The 21313-nt window shown below is 42.0% G+C and overlaps 1 protein-coding gene across 1 annotated transcript; it reads left to right on the top strand.

The window, feature by feature from the left end:
- The first annotated feature begins 1861 nt into the window (after positions 1-1861).
- LOC115144705 (sorting and assembly machinery component 50 homolog A) lies at positions 1862-20903 on the top strand. Its single transcript, XM_029685733.2, has 15 exons — positions 1862-2029; positions 4524-4634; positions 4750-4851; positions 7104-7191; positions 7360-7466; positions 7932-8062; positions 9081-9168; positions 9361-9489; positions 9772-9843; positions 9974-10060; positions 10709-10779; positions 15229-15296; positions 15413-15559; positions 15923-16064; positions 18992-20903. Exons 1-15 carry the CDS (start codon positions 2009-2011, stop codon positions 19035-19037), a joined length of 1410 nt encoding a protein of 469 aa, XP_029541593.1. The 5' UTR covers positions 1862-2008; the 3' UTR covers positions 19038-20903.
- The last annotated feature ends 410 nt before the right edge of the window (positions 20904-21313 follow it).

The following is a 21313-nucleotide window of genomic DNA, read 5'->3' as shown; positions in this document are numbered from 1 at the left end:
TTTGTTATTTCATAGTTTTGATGTCTTCACTATTATTCTACAATGTAGAAAATAGTAAAACATTTAGAAAAACCCTTGAATGAGTAAGTGTTCCAAAACTTTTGACCGTTAGTGTACATATCTTTTCCCATCCTCTGTGCTGTTCCTACTACAGAGAGACCAAGAGAGTTATATCACACATCTTGAACAGTTAAGAATGTCCAAAATCCGGTCCCTGGATTACCCAAGCCTGTTCAATGACACAAACTTGAATTCCGTTTTTGGAATCTTTGACCCTACCAAATAAGGGCACATCACTTTTGTTCACTACATGGAGGGAGAGTCACGGAAATGGTTCCTTTGATCATTTGCATGGCAATGGCCCAGAAACCATTTGGATGGGAAAAGACAGTGGGACAACTACCTACTGTATCAGATAAGTGCATCAAAAACAAGTGGGCACAATGAGATTCATCCAAAAGTTGGGGGACATACTGACGATTCGGCCCTATATAAAAGTCTATACATAACCTCTAGTTGAGAGACGCAAGTGACATATCTGACGCAATTACGCAAAATTTTACTTCTGGGTTTCTGAGATTAGCCACCCCAATGTTTACAATATTTCATCACTCCTGAAGAAAAACACTCACTCAACATACTAGGCATGATTTTGTTCCGCAGCATTAACCACTCAGGGGATAATGAAGTTTAATGAGTATCCTGAAGGTGTGGCCAAGAGCAAGGTATCGCAGGAAACCTTCGAGAGAGAAGTAAAATCGATCTCTTTTCAGTCAAACATAAACCAGTTACTTATTCACTGAATTAAATGTTTATTATTGTGAGATAATCTGTAATGACTATCTTTCTGTATTTTTCCTCATTCTTTTACAGAGAAGCTCAGCAACATTTATGTCAAAATAGTGTGTGGTATTTTGATTGATATGTCTATGATGGCTACATGAACTCTTCATTAATTAAAGTAATTTCTTTATTTTTTATGTAACTTTTTTATAACTAGGCCAGTCAGTTAAGAACAACTAACTACCAAAAGGCAAAAGGCCTCCTGCGGGGATGGGGCCTGGGATTAAAAATAAAATACAAATATAGGACAAAACACACATCACGACAAGAGAGACAACACTACATAAAGAGAGACCTAAGACAACAACATATCAAGGCAGCAACACATGACAACACAGCATGGTAGCAGCACAACATAACAACAACATGGTAGCAACGCAACATGGCAGCAGCACAAAACATGTTACAAACATTATTGGGCACAGACAACCACACAAAGGACAAGAAGGTAGAGACAACAATACATCAAGTAATAGTGAAATTGGGTTAGTGCTACAGGCAGACTTATGTTGTCTGGACCCAGTATGGTCACATTCTTGAATGCAAGTTGTGTCGGCTTGTCCACCATCCATCATGCACTTGTTCGAAAAGTCCTACACAAATCCAAGTACATGTTATCATATAATGATAATTAAGCAAAGCTTCAGTTTTGAAAATATGAATCTCTCTGCCTTCAATAGGTTTTACGTGTACACTATTGTTTTGTGTTTACAGTAACCAGCTGTTGTCAAAAATGTTAGTTCCCGAGTGGTGCAGCGATATAAGGTCACTGCATCTCAGTGCAAGAGGTGTCACTACAGTCCCTGGTTCGGATCCAGGCTGCATCACATCCAGTTGTGATTGTGCGCCTTCCTATGGGACTCCCAATTGGCCCAGCTTCATCCGGGTTAGGGTTTGGCCGGTGTAGGCCGTCATTGTAAATAAGAATTTGTTCTTAACTGACTTGCCTAGCTTAATAAAGGTTCAATCAAATAAATGCAATACGCTGTGAAACGTTGACATCTTGAATACACCCAGGATGAGTTGGGGGTGTGGTTTGGATGGTGTCATGGCTTCCCCCGTCCACGAAGCTACATCTCTATTGAGCCGAGCGTGAATTAAATGTCCTTTAATTTCGTAAAATAAACACCAACATTTGAAGGACTACACATTCAATACCTTAATCATGGGCACCGTCCACGCGAGGGTAAGGATAACTGCTCAAAATGCAAAGGGTGACAGCATGACCTCTGAGTGTAGTAGCCAATAGCTAGCTTAGTATAGCTAGCTGTCACGTACAGCGAAAGGGGCCCAGTTGGACAGCTTGCCAACTATGGAAACTAGCTGAACTTCAGATACATGAACTGTCGATGTCAGTAAAGGAAATTAACATGATCATAGTTGCAACAACAGCATTGGTGAACGTGCAACGGGCGCCCTACACGTTCACGGATCTTAAATAGTGATCATATGGGTTAGCCCTTGGATCATGACACGAGTCATTGGACGAAGGCGCCTTCTGTAGGAAGGAGTTTTGCTGATATCAGATGTCAATCACCTGAAGCGCAGAACCATGTAAACACGTGCATGAGCTCGGCAAATATGCGTGCGTCTTCTGTGTGTATTATTTATATTGTGTGCATGCTTCTGAACACACTACCAGCGCTTTGAAAAGTTGATGTAATTATACTTTCCTGTGGATATATTGTCTCACATTCCTACAGTCAAAAGGATCAACCGCACGGACAACCGGTAAAGCGCGTTAAAATATGATTTTATTCAACATTCTGTCTTGTAGAGGACGTGATAGTAAACTTACTGATTCAAACACTAATTTATGTCTGATGTTGAATTCAACAGTGGTGGAAAACGTACTCAAAGGTCCTACTTGAGTAAAAGTAAAGATACTGTAATGACCTGACTAGATCATAAATGAACAATTGTCCAGACAGAGGCTTGAGTTTGCGAATTGACGGTTTATTGAACCAACTTTACACAGGCTACTGTTTGGGCCGTAGCACACGCCAAATAGATGACAGATAACCCACAAGCCAATCGTGACCTTCTCTTGTGAAGCCCAGACGTAAGAGAGAGAGAACAAAGGCTGAACCTGGTCTTAACTTTCAATGCCCAACCCCCCTCCACGCCACTCCGCCAACCACCAGGATGCCCGGCATCAGAACATTCCAGGCATTCCCGTGATTGGCAGATAGCAGGTTGATTGACATGTCGGACCCCGCGAACACCGTGTACTGGTCAGTACAACACAACCACCTCCTAGCCTAGCACATAACACACAGCTGTCTGTGCGGGTCGCTACAATACCTTAATAGAAAATGACTCAAGTAAAAGTGAAAGTCACCCGGTAAAATACTACTTGAGTAAAAGTATTTGGTTTTAAATATACTTAAATATCAAAAGTAAATGGAATTGCTCAAATGTACTTAACTATCAAAAGTAAAAGTATAAACCATTTCAAATTCCTTATATTAAGCAAACCAGATGTCACCATCAAAAATAAAAACATTTGATGCATAGCCAGGGGCACACTCAGACATTCATTTATAAACAAAGCATTTGTGTTTTGTCAGTCCGCCAGATCAGAGGCAGTAGGGATGACCAGGGATGTTCTCTTGATAAGTGTGTGAATTGGACAATTTTCCTGTCAAAATGTAACAAGTACGTTTGGGTGTCAAAGGAAAATGTATGGAGTAAAAAGTACATTCTTTTCTTTAGGAATGTAGTGAAGTAAAAGTTGGCAAAAATATGAATAGTAAAGTACAGATACCCCCAAAAAACTACTTAAGTAGTACTTTAAAGTATTTTTACTTAAGTACTTTACACCACTGGAATTCAATGCAATTCAACATCTGGTTTCCATGCAACGATCTAGCATGCTTCCAACACCTATGTATAATTTTAACTCGGGAAGTGTAGCAGGAGTGTAGTTTTGTTGGATGGAGTTACCCATAGTTGTATATGTGTTTAATTTGAAGGCTTCTTTCTCGCTGATGAAAGATAAGGGCTATATGGTTCGAAAGCCATATTGCCAAGCAATGATTATTAACCTAAATGCTAAAACATGGTGTCTGGATTGTAGTTCACATGAGGCAGTTGTGGGTCGAAGCTAATGGCTGAGAGCGGTCGGGAGAAGGCAGAATGCTGCCTACAGAACTAATGCATGGTGGTGCATCATCAAATCAGACAATCTGATCAGTGTAGATGCATGGCAGTTTCTTCCCAGTGTCCGAGATTAGGACCTGGTCCTGGATAAGCAGTATGTCTTGTGCCTTCGACTCATTGATGTAGAAATCTTCATCCAAATCGAGGATAGTGATCGCTTTTATGATGTCCAGAAGAAGAAAAAATAAAAAACACAAAATAGCAGAATTGGACAGGAGCCTTCAAAACGGCCTCTATACATTTCAGTGCCATTCTCCAGTGTCGTCATGCGCTTGCTTAGATGCTTACAACCACATTCTGAAATTTCCACTAACTTCAACTAATGACATTTTGAAAAATGACTTGTACAAGTACATCTCAATATGGTATTTACCAACTACCTTTTATCATAATAACCAAGCCACTAAAGCCACCTAACTGCCATTTTAGCTATTGGGTTTTGTACAGATAACTAGCTTTACAATACAAGAAGTATCCTGTTAAGTCATTGATTCATCACAATCTCTGTTGTGTTGCAGAGTCTTGACCCTCTGCCAATGCAGGGACCTGAGTTGGGGGTTCATGCGGATGACATCGAGACACCAGAAATGGAGCAGGAATCAAAACAAGAGGTTCTTGAAAACAAAGATGTACGGCTCAAGTTGTTTCTTAGTTCATCTTTTCTGTGTGGTTGAATGTAAAAGTGACCTTTTTATTGTTGCCTGTCAATTTTGATTATAACTCCTTTGTATATTTGTCCTATAGGTCATAGTCCAGCATGTTCACATAGATGGTCTGGGAAGAACCAAGGAGGATTGCTTAACATACGAGATTGCTGGTGTCTTCAGAGCAAAGAACTTGATTGACGTGAGTGAATCTATCAGTACAGTAGGATACAGACCACGGATTTTAATGCGTGGAGACGGTATGCAGTGTTTTCCACAAGCACATGGAGTAGCCAGCCAAATAGAAAAAGTAGCCAGCCAGGCTCCCTTGGGCTGGGGGAGGGGTTTAGACAGTAGCCAGCCAGGCTCCCTTGGGCTGGGGGAGGGGTTTAGACAGTAGCCAGCCAGGCTCCCTCGGGCTGGGGGAGGGGTTTAGACAGTAGCCAGCCAGGCTCCCTCGGGCTGGGGGAGGGGTTTAGACAGTAGCCAGCCAGGCTCCCTCGGGCTGGGGGAGGGGTTTAGACAGTAGCCAGCCAGGCTCCCTCGATCTGGGGGAGGGGTTTAGACAGTAGCCAGCCAGGCTCCCTCGATCTGGGGGAGGGGTTTAGACCGTTTTTTTTTCAATTTTTTTCAATTTTTGCAGAACAAGCTCTATTTTGGTGGCTTCATTCTAATGCTAGATTGTATTTTCAACCAGTAACTATCAGGAAATAACACTGATCTACATATTTTACAGTGTTGTTTCATCAGCTGTTGTACAATATTATATAAAACAGGGAGAAAAAAATATTGAGTGCACTGGGCCTTAAGAATCCTGTAAGAGTCTGCTGACTTCCGTGGGTTTCAAGATTCCTTTTACGAGGCATTTTCTCAGCTTTGTGCAATACAGGTATGATTGAATAATGAAGCAGGTGTTAAACATGGGCTTTGCTACACAGAAAGCCGCAGTTGACTTGTCTATTGTCAACACTTTGATTAAATCAATAGACCTATATCAATATCTTTGAAATACCATATAAATCATTATCTTTTAAAACTAATTCAATCTGTTTTCTTTAATCATATTTTGGACCAGAGTGAGGCTTTCTCCACTTAGCCTATCTTATGTTCCTGCAGTGAGGAGGATTCACCAACTTTATTTAATGTTTTTGATAGTTTATTTGCTGATAATTGCCAAAAAGTCTACCAGTATGCAAATAAGCCAAATTAACAGCTCTCTTACCGATGCAATTAGGTAGGCTACTGATGAGTCACTCATTTTAAATGTCACTGTCTGGCAAGCATGGATGAACTTCATATCAAAATACAAGACAATGTTTACTTGTCCCGATGCGATACCATGGACAGATAACTACATTGTATGAATGGCAAGAATATATGAGATGGACTTTATTCAGTCAGTTCGACACCTTTTATAAACTAGTTAGTCTTGCTGTTCATCAGTCAAAGCACAGTAAATAGCCTATGTGCCACCACGCCGTGGCTGCTTCAGAAATGTGCCAGGGCCCAATGTTACATTTTTTCCTCACTGGCCAGGACATGGTGTAGTTCTTAAATGCATTCTAGATTAACTCGTGGATTCCATTTATATCTTTGTGTGCAGTTTAAATGAAGTTGCTAACTAGCGCAATTGCTAACTAGCATTAGCGCAATGACTAGAAGTCCATGGGTATCTGCTAACGCTAGTTAGCATTGGCTCGCAAAACTACCTCAAACTTTCTTCTTTCTGGAACAGAGACATACAAATTGTATCCCTTACAATGTCTGACCCGAAAAGGAATATGCTAGAAAACAATAGACTAAGTGGATGTTGACTTGTCGTTCCCACATTATATGGGACATGCAAATTCATGTTCTCTAATGAAAGATGTTAACATATATTCATGATTTTTTTTATATCAATAATTGTATTTTTCCATAAATAATTTTAATTGTTTATCCCAAAAAAATCAAATGTTGTTTTTATTTATTTTAAAAAATGCAATAGATTTAGAATAGATTTATGGATATAAAAAAAATCATGAATATATGTTAACGGCTTTCCATATGCTTTCTCCATACCTGTAAAGAAATTTGACTGCAACTTCAGCGCACACACCCAGGTACCGAGAGTCGGGACACACAGCAGACTGTCAAACCAGCAGTGTTTCCCTGTCTTTGCTCGCTTTGTGATTTACAGGCACATGTCCAGTCAATAGATCGCTAGAAGATGCATATCGTTCATTCTAGCGGGAGAGGGTTCTTCAGACCTTTTTTTTCCTGACTAGCCAATTGAAAAGTAGTCTAGTTTATTTCAGTGAGGAAAAAGTACCTGTCTGAAAATGAGTCTGTAATCGGCTGTATAGCCGACAGCCGGAGCTAGTGGGGAAACGCTGTGTATGGAGACGCTGTGGAGACTGTAGCAAAAGTATAACTTACTTTGTTTATTTATTTATTTATAATTATTTTTTGTAGGTCATGAAGAGAGCCCACGAAGCCAGACAGAAGCTCCTCCGTCTTGGTATCTTCAGACAGGTGGAGGTTGTCATTGATACCTCACAAGGTACTGTGGTTAGACAGATGATCCGTTCTTTATCCGAACAGTATCACTACCAAAGTTTTGCATATTACATTGGGAAAATCATACAAATGAATGAGGAAAGTGGTTAAAACACACAAAAAAAATACAAAAGTGTAATAACATTTTTTTTTTTTTAACACTTCCTTTCAGGGGTGGATGCGCTGCCTAACGGACTAGATGTGACGTTTGAAGTGACTGAGCTGAGACGTATGACTGGTAGCTATAACACCATGGTTGGAAATAACGAAGGCAGCATGGTGAGAACTCCTGGAGCTCTATCTCAAGTCATCTTGTCGTGAGTCCTATCTCCTTATCTCCTTCTAAATTGTATTGGAGGAGAAGGACAATATGTCCCTCCATTTGGACCAGTGTTTCCCAAACTCGGTCCTCGGATCCCCAAGGGGTGCACGTTTTAACCTAGCACTACACAGCTGATTCAACTAATCGTCAAGCTTTAATAATTTTAAGATCAGCTGTGTAGTGCTTGTGGGAAGAACAACAACAACCTGCATCCTTTGGGGTCACGAGGACGGAGTTTGGGAAACACTGCCTTGGACCAAATTCTCCAATGTGTTTTGAGAAGGAAGCGAGGAGAGAGGAAATTAGAAATCAAGGACAGATTAATTTATAAAGAGCTATGGTGGTGATTACACATGCTCTAGGAGGTACCATCCTCCGCTGTGGTCAGGTTTTTGACTAGTTTTCCCTCCCTCTTACTGCAGGTTCTTGGTCTGAAGCTGCCCAATGTTTTCGGTCGTGCGGAAAAGCTTACATTCCAGTTCTCCTACGGCACCAAAGAGACTTCCTATGGGCTGTCTTTCTTCAAGCCTCAACCTGGTCACTTTGAGCGCAAGTATGAGAACAAAAACCTGCCACTTATATTATAAGCAGTGCTGTAAATACACTTGGGGCGGCAGGGTAGCCTAGTGGTTAGCGCGTTGGACTAGTAACTGGAAGGTTGCAAGTTCAAACCCCCGAGCTGACAAGGTACAAATCTGTCGTTCTGCCCCTGAACAGGCAGTTAACCCACTGTTCCTAGGCCGTCATTGAAAATAAGAATTTGTTCTTAACTGACTTGCCTAGTTAAATAAAGGTAAAATAAAAAAATAAACACGGATTTACATTTAAAGGTGCTACACCGGATTTTTATTTTATACTTTTTCTGATTTGTAATTTCTGAAAATGTTTATAATATATCTGCAGTAATAGTGGAATGATCGTGTTTCACAGTATTACTTCTGAAGGAAAGCTGTTTTTACTTTGTGGCTGTGTTATCTAGTGGAAATCGTGTCAAGTGGCCAATGTAGAAATCACTGTGCCATTTCCTGGTTATAAAAATTCTACGCTGTTCGCTCAATTTCAGTTTGTTTGAGAAAACAGCCACGGAATAGTGGAGAGAATCATTGTACCATCTAAATTGCTGTGAAATATATGATCAATTAAGCTGGTGAAACAAAACCGAAAGTAAGAGGCTCAAGCACGAGTCTCCGCCATTGTTGCCGTGGATACGGGGGAGATTAGTTTAGAATGGAGCCTTGTGCTGTTGCAATTCACTTAGCATTTCTCTGAATGTTTTCCTCTATGTGTAGCACCTTTAAGTTGTTCATTCTATAGATCCCTGGGGATGGAACACCTTTAAGTTGTTCATTCTATAGATCCCTGGGGATGGAACACCTTTAAGTTGTTCATTCTATAGATCCCTGGGGATGGAACACCTTTAAGTTGTTCATTCTATAGATCCCTGGGGATGGAACACCTTTAAGTTGTTCATTCTATAGATCCCTGGGGATGGAACACCTTTAAGTTGTTCATTCTATAGATCCCTGGGCTCTTTGTTCTTCTTCTAATTGACTTTGCTCTTGCTGTTGCAGTTTCGCTGTTAACTTTTACAAAGTCACAGGCCAGTTTCCATGGAGCTCGCTGAGGGAGACTGATCGTGGCGTCTCCACAGAATTCAGTGTAAAGAAAATTTTTCCATTCATCCATCTATCATTACTATCGAGTTCTCATTCACTGTTGTTATGCTAACTGCGATGAGTAGAATTGGAACTTCTCAGCTATTTTATTTTCGAACTAAATTTCATCCTACTGTAATGCACTTGCAAGTGGTTGATCCTCTCTCTTCTTTCTCCCTCTCTGTTTTGCAAACAGTTCCCTCTTTGGAAGACGAACCACACCCTGAAGTGGGAGGGTGTGTGGCGAGAGCTGGGATGTCTGGCACGTACCGCCTCGTTCGCAGTCCGGGAGGAGAGCGGCCACTCCCTCAAGTCATCACTCTCGGTACCGGGACTTGAGTTTCGCTTCACAATCCCTCACACAACTACCCTTTTTTTAGTCCAAGGGATTAAGACATTGTGGTAATACATTGAGGCCCAAACTCCTGTTCTGAGATCTGTACACTTCATTTAGGCTTTTGTGTAAATCTTCCATTGATGTCAATGGGAAATTTGTGAGAAAAAAAAAAAAACTTTGCTTAACGTGGATCTTGAGTTAAGATTCGGCCCTACTTAGACACTTTACTTTTTCCTCAACATTTTGCTCTTTTCTCCTTGGCCCTCATAGCATGCCATGGTCATCGACACCAGAAACTCCACAATCCTTCCCAGGAGGGGAGCCTTGCTGAAAATCAACCAGGTGTGTAGGTTAGGTGAACATTACCTGGCCCAGTGTTGTATTCAATGGTAATACCTTAATAAAACCATTTTCCCCAGACCATTTTTGAACCAACAACTCATTCAGCTGATGCGTTGTTGTGATTTTGTAGGAGTTGGCTGGCTACACTGGAGGAGATGCCAGTTTTCTGAAAGAGGACTTTGAGCTCCAATTTAACAAACGTCTTTTCTGGGACTCGGTGAGAAACTAAATCGTCCTATTTATCAAGAAAAAATTTGTGCGAAAAACTTTAGTTACACACATGAATCACAAGTTGGATCTCAGTCTGAGTATTGAACTGGTTCTGGACAATCTTTATAGTAAACAAGTTATAACCATCAATCAATCAAATTTATTTATAAAACCCTATTTACGTCAGCAGATGTCACATTGCTTATATAGAAACCCAGCCTAAAACCCCAAACAGCAAGCCATTCAGATGTAGAAGCACGCCGGCTAGGAAAAACTCCCTAGAAAGAAACCTAGAGAGGAACCAGGCTCTGAGGGGTGGCCAGTTCTCTTCTAGCTGTGCTGGGTGGAGATTATAACATGACATGGTCGTTAAGGCCAGATAGTTGTTCAAGATGTTAAAACGTTCATAAATGACCAGCAGGTTCAGATAATAATCACAATGGTTGTATAAGAGGGCAACAGGTCAGCACCTCAGGAGTAAATGTCAGTTGGCTTTTCATAGCCGGGCATTCAGAGTTTGAGACAGCAGGAGAGGGAGAGCCTGAGCCTATGTAAACAGCTTGTTGATGGAGGGTTGACAAATGGATTTGACCAGGTTGGAAAAAATGTGGGATAAAAGAGCACATTTGTTGAGACCTCGTCCTATATCTTCCAGGTCCTGTCTGCATCTCTCTGGGGCGGATGCCTCCTGCCCATTGGAGATAAGCCAACTTGCATTGCTGACAGGTAAGACAATACTTCTCTCTGTTTCACAAAACCATAATTGAAACGCAGGGGTGTCGAACATGGCACGCTAGCTGATTTTTAATGTGGCCCTGCCATGTTGTCTTTATACTGTATAGTCAGGGGTTAAAGTTCGATGGATTTCTGTCATATGGATTCTGGAGAGGTCGTTTTTTGAGATCTGTGTAGATCCAAAATAAAAGTTTCTGGTTTGGAGATGACATAGAAAATACACGCTTCAGTGTTAGGCTATGAAATATATTCCCAAATATTTAATGTTCTCTGTTAAGCTGTGTGCACTGAACTGACATGCATGATTGTTGCTGACACTGATGTTCAGATGAAGGGAATGAAATGGTCTATAATGGGCCGTGGCGCTCAACTCAGGCAGTGGTGTCTAGTCTACTGTAGCTACTGTAGCGTCATTCAAAGCCTTAACTTTATCACTGAGGTCAGGACTTTCCAGTGCTACTATTTCTCACCATGTCATGTTATTAACACAAAAATCAGACAACCAACCTAGTAGAACAGTTGACCTATTGATGGGTTCTGACTTTTTAGATATGAAATATACATGTCACTGAGGGAGACGGGGGAATGTATAACGTTTACATTCTGTCAGGATATGCTTTTGTTGGACATCCAGGGATCCTGTGGGGAGGAGTGAGGAATTTGGGGCCGAGGTCAGATGAAGTGAGGAAGAATATAATCTTAGCAACAGAGATGTATTGGCTGTTTAGATGTGTAAGGAAGGGGCTCAGCATAGGAGAAAGGGTCAAATGCAGGTGCTTGTATGAATATGTTCCTTGTCTTATGCAGCTGTATGACCCAGTGGATGAATAAACTTGGTTTAAGCTTTACTAAGCTTCCCGTGAGTGTGTTAGGTTATAACACCGGTTCCCTGGTCGACTTGTTGTTGTTGTGTGTTAGAACCTAACACCGTTTCCCTGGTCGGCTTGTTGTTGTTGTGTGTTAGAACCTAACACCGTTTCCCTGGTCGGCTTGTTGTTGTTGTGTGTTAGAACCTAACATCGTTTCCCTGGTCGGCTTGTTGTTGTTGTGTGTTAGAACCTAACACCGTTTCCCTGGTCGGCTTGTTGTTGTGTTTTACAACCTAACACAGTTTCCCTGGTCGGCTTGTTGTTGTTGTGTGTTAGAACCTAACACTGTTTCCCTGGTCGGCTTGTTGTTGTGTGTTAGAACCTAACACTGTTTCCCTGGTCGGCTTGTTGTTGTGTGTTAGAACCTAACACAGTTTCCCTGGTCGGTTTGTTGTTGTTGTGTGTTAGAACCTAACACCGTTTCCCTGGTCGGCTTGTTGTTGTTGTGTGTTAGAACCTAACACCGTTTCCCTGGTCGGCTTGTTGTTGTGTGTTAGAACCTAACACCGTTTCCCTGGTCGGCTTGTTGTTGTTGTGTGTTAGAACCTAACGCTGTTGTTGTGTGTTAGAACCTAACGCTGTTGTTGTCGGCTTGTTGTTGTGTGTTAGAACCTAACGCTGTTGTTGTCGGCTTGTTGTTGTTGTGTGTTAGAACCTAACGCTGTTGTTGTTGTGTGTTAGAACCTAATGCCGTTTCCCTGGTCGGCTTGTTGTTATGCGTTCTATATGAAAGGTTTTCCGCTCGAGGTGCATTCAGGTTGTGATAGGGAGGGAAGCATGTACTCTGTCAATGCACAACAATTATTAATGCTATCGCGGGAAAAGCCTTTTTGAAAGCAGTTTTGGCCTTTGTTAAACCAGAGCGGCGTCAGTTTGCTACCATTTTATTTCTTTACTCCTTCAAGTGGCATCTTTTTACAGATTCAGTTACAACTGTTTCTCCTTCAGGTGGTGTCATTTAACAGATTCAGTTACAACCAGAGTTTCAAGCATCCTGGCAACAAATCTCAAAGGAGATATTTGTCTTAAATGGAACAAATATATATAATAGTAATTCAAGTGAATAATTAGTCATTATTTATACAGTACCAGTCAAAAGTTTGGACACAGCTAGTCATTCACCTGTTAATTGAAATGCATTCCAGGTGACTACCTCATGAAGCTAGTTGAGAGAATGCCAAGAGTGTACAAAGCTGTCAAAGGCAAAGGGTGGCTACTTTATTTTTTTAATTTCACCTTTATTTAACCAGGTAGGCTAGTTGAGAACAAGTTCTCATTTTCAACTGCGACCTGGCCAAGATAAAGCATAGCAGTTCGACACATACCACAACAGAGTTACACATGGAATTAACAAAACATAGTCAATAATACAGTAGAACAAAAAAAAACAAAGTCTATATATAGTGAGTGCAAATGAGGTAAGATAAGGGAGTTAAGACAAGAAATAGGCCATGGTGGCGAAGTAATTACAATATAGCAATTAAACACTGGAATGGTAGATGTGCAGAGGATGAATGTGCAAGTAGAGATACTGGGGTGCAAAGGAGCAAGATAAATAAATACTGTATGGGGATGAGGTAGGTAGATAGATGGGCTGTTTACGGATTTGCTATGTACGGGTGCAGTGATCTGTGAGCTGCTCTGACAGCTGGTGCTTAGATCTAGTGAGGGAGATATGAATCTCCAGCTTCAGAGATTTTTTTCAGTTCGTTCCAGTCATTGGCAGCAGAGAACTGGAAGGAAAGACGACCAAAGAAGGAATTGGCTTTGGGGGTGACCAGTGAGATATACCTGCTGGAGCGCGTGCTACGAGTGGGTGCTGCTATGGTGACCAATGAGCTGAGATAAGGCGGGGCTTTACCTAGCAGAGACTTGTAGATAACCTGTAGCCAGTGGGTTTGGCGACGAGTATGAAGCGAGGGCCAACCAACGAGAGCATACAGGTCGCAATGTTGGGTAGTGTATGGGGCTTTGGTGACAAAACGGATGGCACTGTGATAGACTGCATCCAATTTGTTGAGTAGAGTGTTGGAGGCTATTTTATAGATGACATCACCGAAGTCGAGGATCGGTAGGATGGTCAGTTTTACGAGGGTATATTTGGCAGCATGAGTGAAGGATGCTTTGTTGCAATATAGGAAGCCAATTCTAGATTTAATTTTGGATTGGAGATGCTTAATGTGAGTCTGGAAGGAGAGTTTACAGTCTAACCAGACACCTAGGTATTTGTAGTTGTCCATGTATTCCACGTAGTTGTCCATGTAAGTCAGAGCCGTCCAGAGTAGTGATGCTGGACTGGCAAGCAGGTGCGGGCAGTGATCGGTTGAATAGCATGCATTTAGTTTTACTTGCGTTTAAGAGCAGTTGGAGGCCACGGAAGGAGAGTTGTATGGCATTGAAGCTCGTCTGGAGGTTAGTTAACAGTGTCCAAAGAGGGGTCAGAAGTATATAGAATGGTGTCGTCTGCATAGAGGTGTACCAGAGAATCACCAGCAGCAGGAGCAAAATCATTGATGTATACAGAGAAGAGAGTCGGACCGAGGATTGAACCCTGTGGCACCCCCATAGAGACTGCCAGAGGTCCGGACAACAGGACCTCCGATTTAACACACTGAACTCTATCAGAGAAGTAATTGGTAAACCAGGCGAGGCAATCATTTGAGAAACCAAGGCTGTCGAGTCTGCCAATAAGAATGTGGTGATTGACAGAGTCGAAAGCCTTGGCCAGGTCGATGAATATGGCTGCACAGTAATGTCTCTTATCGATGGTAGTTATGATGATGTTTAGGACCTTGAGCGTGGCTGAGGTGCACCCATGACCAGCTCTGAAACCAGATTGCATAGTGGAGAAGGTACGGTGGGATTTAAAATGATCGGTAATCTGTTTGTTAAGATACTTCAAAGTATCTCAAATATAAAATATATATTTTTGGTTACTATATGATTCCATATGTGTTGTTTAATAGTGTTGATGTCTTCACTATTATTCTACAATGTAGAAAATAGTAAAAAATAAAGACCCTGGAATGAGTAGGTGTGTCCAAACTTTTGACTGGTACTGTAAAAATAATAACATTCAGAATGTTGTGTCCAGTAGGGTAAATGCAGATGGACAGACTCCATGCTTCAGCCAATGTACATGTTATAGCCGCTATGCAGCATCAGTTGGCTAGAGGTGATAATGCCTATGACTAATAGAACGTCTGACAATATACCATGGACAGGATATATGGTACAAATAATTTAAACATATTTACCAATATGTTTTTGGGGCTCATTTCTGGAGGTAGAAATTGTTTTAGATGGTGTTTGAATATATATATATATATATATATATATACACTCAAGTCACCAGAACTGAGCTTCTCAGTCCTTCTATATAAAACAAATATCCCAGGTCGGACCACAGACCCCCTAAACAAGGGGACTGGAATTGGCCCAACTCTGTTTTAATACATGTACAAAACGATCCTCTTTCCCTAGAAGCATGATTGTGATGTAGCTGGAATTCTGTTTTTATGGTTTGTTTTTAGGGATTGTTTCTATGGTTTCTACCGATATGTCTCTTTAGGTTCTATCTCGGTGGTCCTACTAGCGTCAGAGGATTCAGTATGTACAGCATCGGCCCACAGAGTGAAGGTGGGATGTTATCTTCTGTCCGTTTGAATGAAGTCCGATTTTATTTTTTTATTTTTTTTATTTTTTAAGATGGTTAACTTTGTCACATTGTGTGGTTTTATTGTCTGAATGACCAGGTGACTACCTGGGAGGTGAGGTGTATTGGGCTGGAGCCGTCCACCTGTATACTCCTCTGCCCTTCCGTCCAGGCAAAGGGGGATTCGGAGACCTCTTCAGGACCCACTTCTTCCTCAATGCTGGGAACCTGTGTAACCTCAACTATGGTGTGTGTTTTAAAGATGTAATTGAACCCCACGATCTATGATGTGGAAGTGTCAGATCTTCTGAGATGATAGCTGTAATATCTTTACCAGCTGAATCTATGTTCAAATTCATCAGTATGAGAAATCTGCAGGACTCCATCACAATTATGTATGTATGTATGTGGAGGAGTGGAATGACCTAGTAATATGTAGAGAGCCAATTAGATTTCAACAAAATGTTTCCGGGAATGCAAATCTTATTAGTTTTTAACAACAAAAAACGATTTCAGAACAATCTGACATGGTGGGTGTGGAAATCCGCTTTCTTGTGCTTTGGAGGTGTCATGACCCCTCAGGCTGAGGTGTGTATGTGTGTTGCTCCAGGTGACGGGCCTCGAGCACACCTGAGTAAGCTGGCAGAGTGTATCCGCTGGTCCTATGGAACGGGAATCGTGCTACGACTCGGAAACATCGCCCGGCTGGAGCTCAACTACTGCATTCCCATGGGCGTCCAGAGTGGAGACAGGTAGCCTATTATCTGCCCTTCCTGTTATCAAACCATGACATGATAGTCCATAGCTTAGAAACTATACTATATGGTTCATATAGTGTATTCGTAAAGTATTCAGACCCCTTCACTTTTTCCACAGTGTTACGTTACAGCCTTATTCAAAAATGTAATAAATAAATGTTTTCCATCAATTTACACACAATACCCCATAATGAAGCAAAAACAGGGTTTTAGAAATGTTTGCAAATGTATTAAAAAAAATATCTTATTTACATAAATATTCAGACCCTTTGCTATGAGACTCGAAATTGAGCTCCAGTGCATCCTGTTTCCATTGATCATCCTTGATGTTTCTACAACTTGATTGGAGTCCACCTGTGGTCAATTTAAATTGTTTGGAGATGATTTGGAAAATCACACACCTGTCTATATAAGGTCCCATTGTTGACAGTGCATGTCAGAGCAAAAACCAAGCCATGAGGTCGAAGGAAATGTCTATAGAGCTCTGAGACAGGATTGTGTCAAGGCACAGATCTGGGGAAGGTACCAAAACATTTCTGCAGCATTGACGGTCCCCAAGAACGCAGTGGCCTTGGTCAGGGAGGTGACCAAGAACCAGATGGTCCCTCTGACAGAGCTCCAGAGTTCCTCTGTGGAGATGGGGGAATCTTCCAGAAGGACAACCGTCTCTGCATTACTCCACCAATCAGGCCTTTATGGTAGAGTGGCCAGACGGAAACACTCAGTAAAAGGCACATGACAGAAAGGCACCTAAAGGACTCTCAGATCATAACTGATGATGAAACCAAGATTGAACTCTTTCGCCTGAATGCCAAGCGTCATGTCTGGAGGAAACCTAGCACCATCGCTAAGGTGAAGCATGGTGGTGGCAGCATCATGCTGTGGGGATGTTTTTCAGCGGCAGGGACTAGGAGATTAGTCAGGATGGAGGGAATGATGAACGGAGCAAAGTACAGAGAGATCCTTGAAAATCTGCTCCAGAGCGCTCAGGACCTCAGACTGGGGCGCCGGTTCACCTTCCAACAGGGCATAGACGCTAAGCACACAGCCAAGACATTGCAGGTGTGGCTTTGGGACAAGTCTCAATGTCCATGAGTGGCCCAGCCAGAGCCTGGACTTGAACCTGATCGAACATCTCTGGAGAGACCTGAAAATAGCTGCGCAGCAACGCTCCCAATCCAACCTGACAGAGCTTGAGAGGATCTGCAGAGAAGAATGGGAGAAACTCCACAAATACAGGTGTGCCATGCTTGTAGCGTCATACCCAAGAAGACTCGAGGCTGTAATCGCTGCCAAGGGTGCTTCAACAAAGTACTGAGTAAAGGGCCTGAATACTGAGTGGCAAGAATAAGTATGTGAACCATTTGGAAATACCTGGATTTCTGCATAAATTGTTCATAACATTTGATCTGATCTTCATCTAAGTCACAACAATAGACAAACGCAGTCTGCTTAAACTAAATCACACTTATGTCTCTATTGAAAACATTGTGTAAAGATTCACAGTGCAGGGTGGGAAAAGCATGTGAAACCTTGGATTTAATAACTGGTTGACCCTCCTTTGGCAGCAGTAACCCCAACCAAACGTTTTCTGTAGTTGCGGATCAGACCTGTACAACAATCGGGAGGAATCTTGGACCATTCTTCTTTACAAAACTGTTTCAGTTCACCAATATTCTTGCCATGTCTGGTGTGAACCGCTTGAGGTCATAACACAGCATCTCAATTAGGGTTGAGGTCAGGACTCTGACTGGGCCATTCCAGAAGGTGTATTTTCTTCTGTTGAAGCCATTCTGTTGTTGATTTACTTCTGTGTTTTGGGTCGTTGTCCTGTTGCATCACCCAACTTCAGTTGAGCTTCAATTGGCGGAAAGATAGCCTTACATTCTCCTGCAAAATGTCTTGATGATCTTGGGAATTCATTTTTCCATCGATGTTAGCAAGCTGTCCAGGCCCTGAGGCAGCAAAGCAGCCCCAAACCACAATGCTCCCTCCACCATACTTTACAGTTGGGATGAGTTTTTGATGTTGGTGTGCTGTGCCTTTTTTTCTCCACACATAGTGTTGTGTGTTCCTTCCAAACAACTCAACTGTAGTTTCATCTGTCCACAGAATATTTTGCCAGTAGCGCTGTGGAACATCCAGGTGCTCTTTTGCGAACTTCAGACGTGCAGCAATGGGTTTTTTTGGACAGCAGTGGCTTCTTCCGTGGTGTCCTCCCATGAACACCGTTCTTGTTTAGTGTTTTGCGTATCGTAGCCTCGTCAAGAGATGTTAGAATGTTCCAGAGATTTCTGTAAGTCTTTAGCTGACACTCTAGCATTCTGCGCTGTCCTCTTGCAGTCATCTTTGCAGGACGGCCACTCCTAGGGAGAGTAGCAACAGTGCTGAACTTTCTCCATGTATAGACTATTTGTCTTACCGTGGACTGATGAATATCAAGGCTTTTAGAGATACTTTTGTAACCCGTTTCAGCTTTCTGCAAGTCAACAATTCTTATGTCTTCTGAGATTTCTCAGATGTAAATGTGATATTTCTGTTTTTTTTCTTATAAATTAGCAAAGATTTTGAAAAACCTGTTTTTGCTTTTTCATTATGGGGTAGTGTGTGTAGATGGACGAGGGGGGGACTATTTAATCTATTGTAGAATAAGGCCTGTAACGTAACAAGAAGGGGTCTGAATACTTTCCGAATGCACTGGAGATGAGCAGAAGACTTATGTCGGATTCACCATAAAGGGCCAACTCAAACCGTACTGGCTTGGTTCATTTATTTTCCTGTGTCATTTCCATAATGGTTTCAGCAAATGTGGTGGTTGTGTAACCAGGCCAGCCCAGTACAGCTAGATGTTTGGCTCAGTATTGTGAAAAGGGTATTGGGTTACTGTTAAGAAATGACACTTTGGTCTTTGTTTGTTTTAGGATATGCGACGGGGTCCAGTTTGGAGCTGGAATCCGATTTCTGTGATGTCGTCCTGTTGTCTTGCTGCATTGAATTGTGGAACAAAGGAGTTTGTTTCGTTGGTTTTAGGAAGTGGGAGGTGATCTATAGGGGTCACTTTCAACACAGCGAAGGTTGCTGGGAATTAAATGTCTACTACAACCAAGCTATTGTAAGTAAAATGGACAGGGCATCAATGGGGATTTTCCTCCAGTACTAATGAATGATGAGAGCCTCCAGTGCTCAAGATGTTAAAACTAGAGGCCTTCACGGGTTCAAAAAGTTGGACCTGTTCCGAAATGGACCTGGGGCTTTCCCGTCTGGACCCAATATGCCTACATTTATTTGTTAAATATAGAGACCCGTTCCAAATGGACACGAGGACAACTAGACCCATTCTGCGTAGACCTGGTCGGATCCAGTCCGGATACGAGTGAGGGAATTCACATTATAAAGTCAATTTTTAAGCGACCGGAGGTGATAAAGCGAGGGAGAGGTAGAGCTCTAGCAGGACTTGTCAGCTAGTGACACGGGGAGCAGGGAAGAGGGAGGGAGAGGTAGAGCTCTAGCAGGACGTGTCAGCTAGTGACACGGGGAGCAGGGAAGAGGGAGGGAGAGGTAGAGCTCTAGCAGGACTTGTCAGCTAGTGACACGGGGAAGAGGGAGGGAGAGGTAGAGCTCTAGCAGGACGTGTCAGCTAGTGACACGGGGAGCAGGGAAGAGGGAGGGAGAGGTAGAGCTCTAGCAGGACGTGTCAGCTAGTGACACGGGGAGCAGGGAAGAGGGAGGGAGAGACGAGAAACGGCAACCGACTAAGCCGACTCGCGCTATGGTAGAGTGAATAGCAGCCTAGCTAGCTGTGTTATTCTCGTCCTACACAATTAGAAACAACTTCATTCAGAATATTAAGTAGCAGCCTACCTGTTGGCTCTTGTAGCTTATCCCTCTCCTTTAACTTCCATCATTTTAAATGAAATATTCCATTGATATTTCCTAACTTTTGCCACACATGAAGGCTCTATGACTATAGCCCAGCGTTTTCCAAACTCAGTTCCGGGGACCCTAAGCGGTGCACGTTTTGTTTGTTTGCCTTAGCACTACACAGCTGATTCAAATAATCAAAGTTTTTAATGATGAGTTGATTATTTGAATCAGCTGTGTAGTGCTAAGTCAAACAAGCAAAGTGTGTACTGCTTAGGGTCCCCGGGACTGAGTTTGGAAAACACTGTTCTAGCCTATTGCTGCTTTGATGACTTATGATTGGCCAACAACAAGCTAGACATGCCACTCCTGTGAAACGAGGAGCAGCTTAAATGATATGATTTCTCTCTCTACTGCAGCAGATCTGTACGGGTACTTCCGGACAAGTCGGTTTTGGTATTTGGTATTTTATTAGGATCCCCATTAGCTGTTGCAAAAGCAGCAGTTACTCTTCCTGGGGTCCACAAAAAAACATGAAACATTATACAGAACATTAATAGACGAGAACAGCTCAAGGATAGAACTACATACATTATTTTTTTTTAAAGGCACACGTAGACTACATATCAATGCATACACACAAACTATCTAGGTCTAATAGGAGAGAGGCGTGCCGGGTTGCTTTATCTGTTTCTTGAAACCAGGTTTGCGTGTTTATTTGGTCGTTAAAATTACACATACCCGTGACAATCATATCAGATCCGACCCAGACCTGTGACATTATTTAGAATTCTGGATCCGAACCCTCTCGGGTATTCGGTTACAGGTGGATCTGTGAAGACCTCTAGTGGAAACCTAAGAAAGGCAGACATCAACCATGAGTCAAATATGTCAATGTGGTCTAAATTATTATGCTGATTTAATACATGTTATCATCTACAGTTATTAAAGATACACTGAGTCTCTATAGCATCCACTTGCCTTCCGGTTGATTTTTGGTTTGTGTATTGAAACAACATGGATTAAACCATTTTCAGTGGTGTAAAGTAAATATGTAAAAAATACTTTGAAGTACTACTTAAGTCGTTTTTGTATCTGTAATTTACTATTTAGATTTGACAACTTTTAGTTTTACTCTACTACAGTCCTAAAGAAAATATGTACTCTTTACTCCCATACCTTTTCCCTGACACTCAGACTTACTCGTAACATTCCCGAATGCTTAGCAGAACAGGAAAATGGTCAAATTCATGCACTTATCAAGAGAATGCGGGTCCTCGCTACTGCTTTGATTTGGTGGACTCACTAAACACAAGTGCTTCGTTTGTAAATTATCTCTGAGTGTTGGAGTGCCCCTGGCTATCCATACATTGTTTATATAT

The sequence above is a fragment of the Oncorhynchus nerka genome, linkage group LG17 (genome assembly GCF_034236695.1).
Source record: "Oncorhynchus nerka isolate Pitt River linkage group LG17, Oner_Uvic_2.0, whole genome shotgun sequence".
NCBI classification, from domain to species: Eukaryota; Metazoa; Chordata; class Actinopteri; order Salmoniformes; family Salmonidae; genus Oncorhynchus; species Oncorhynchus nerka.
The sequence above is the reverse complement of the archived record's forward strand: the minus strand, read 5'-3'. Positions and strand labels throughout refer to the sequence as shown.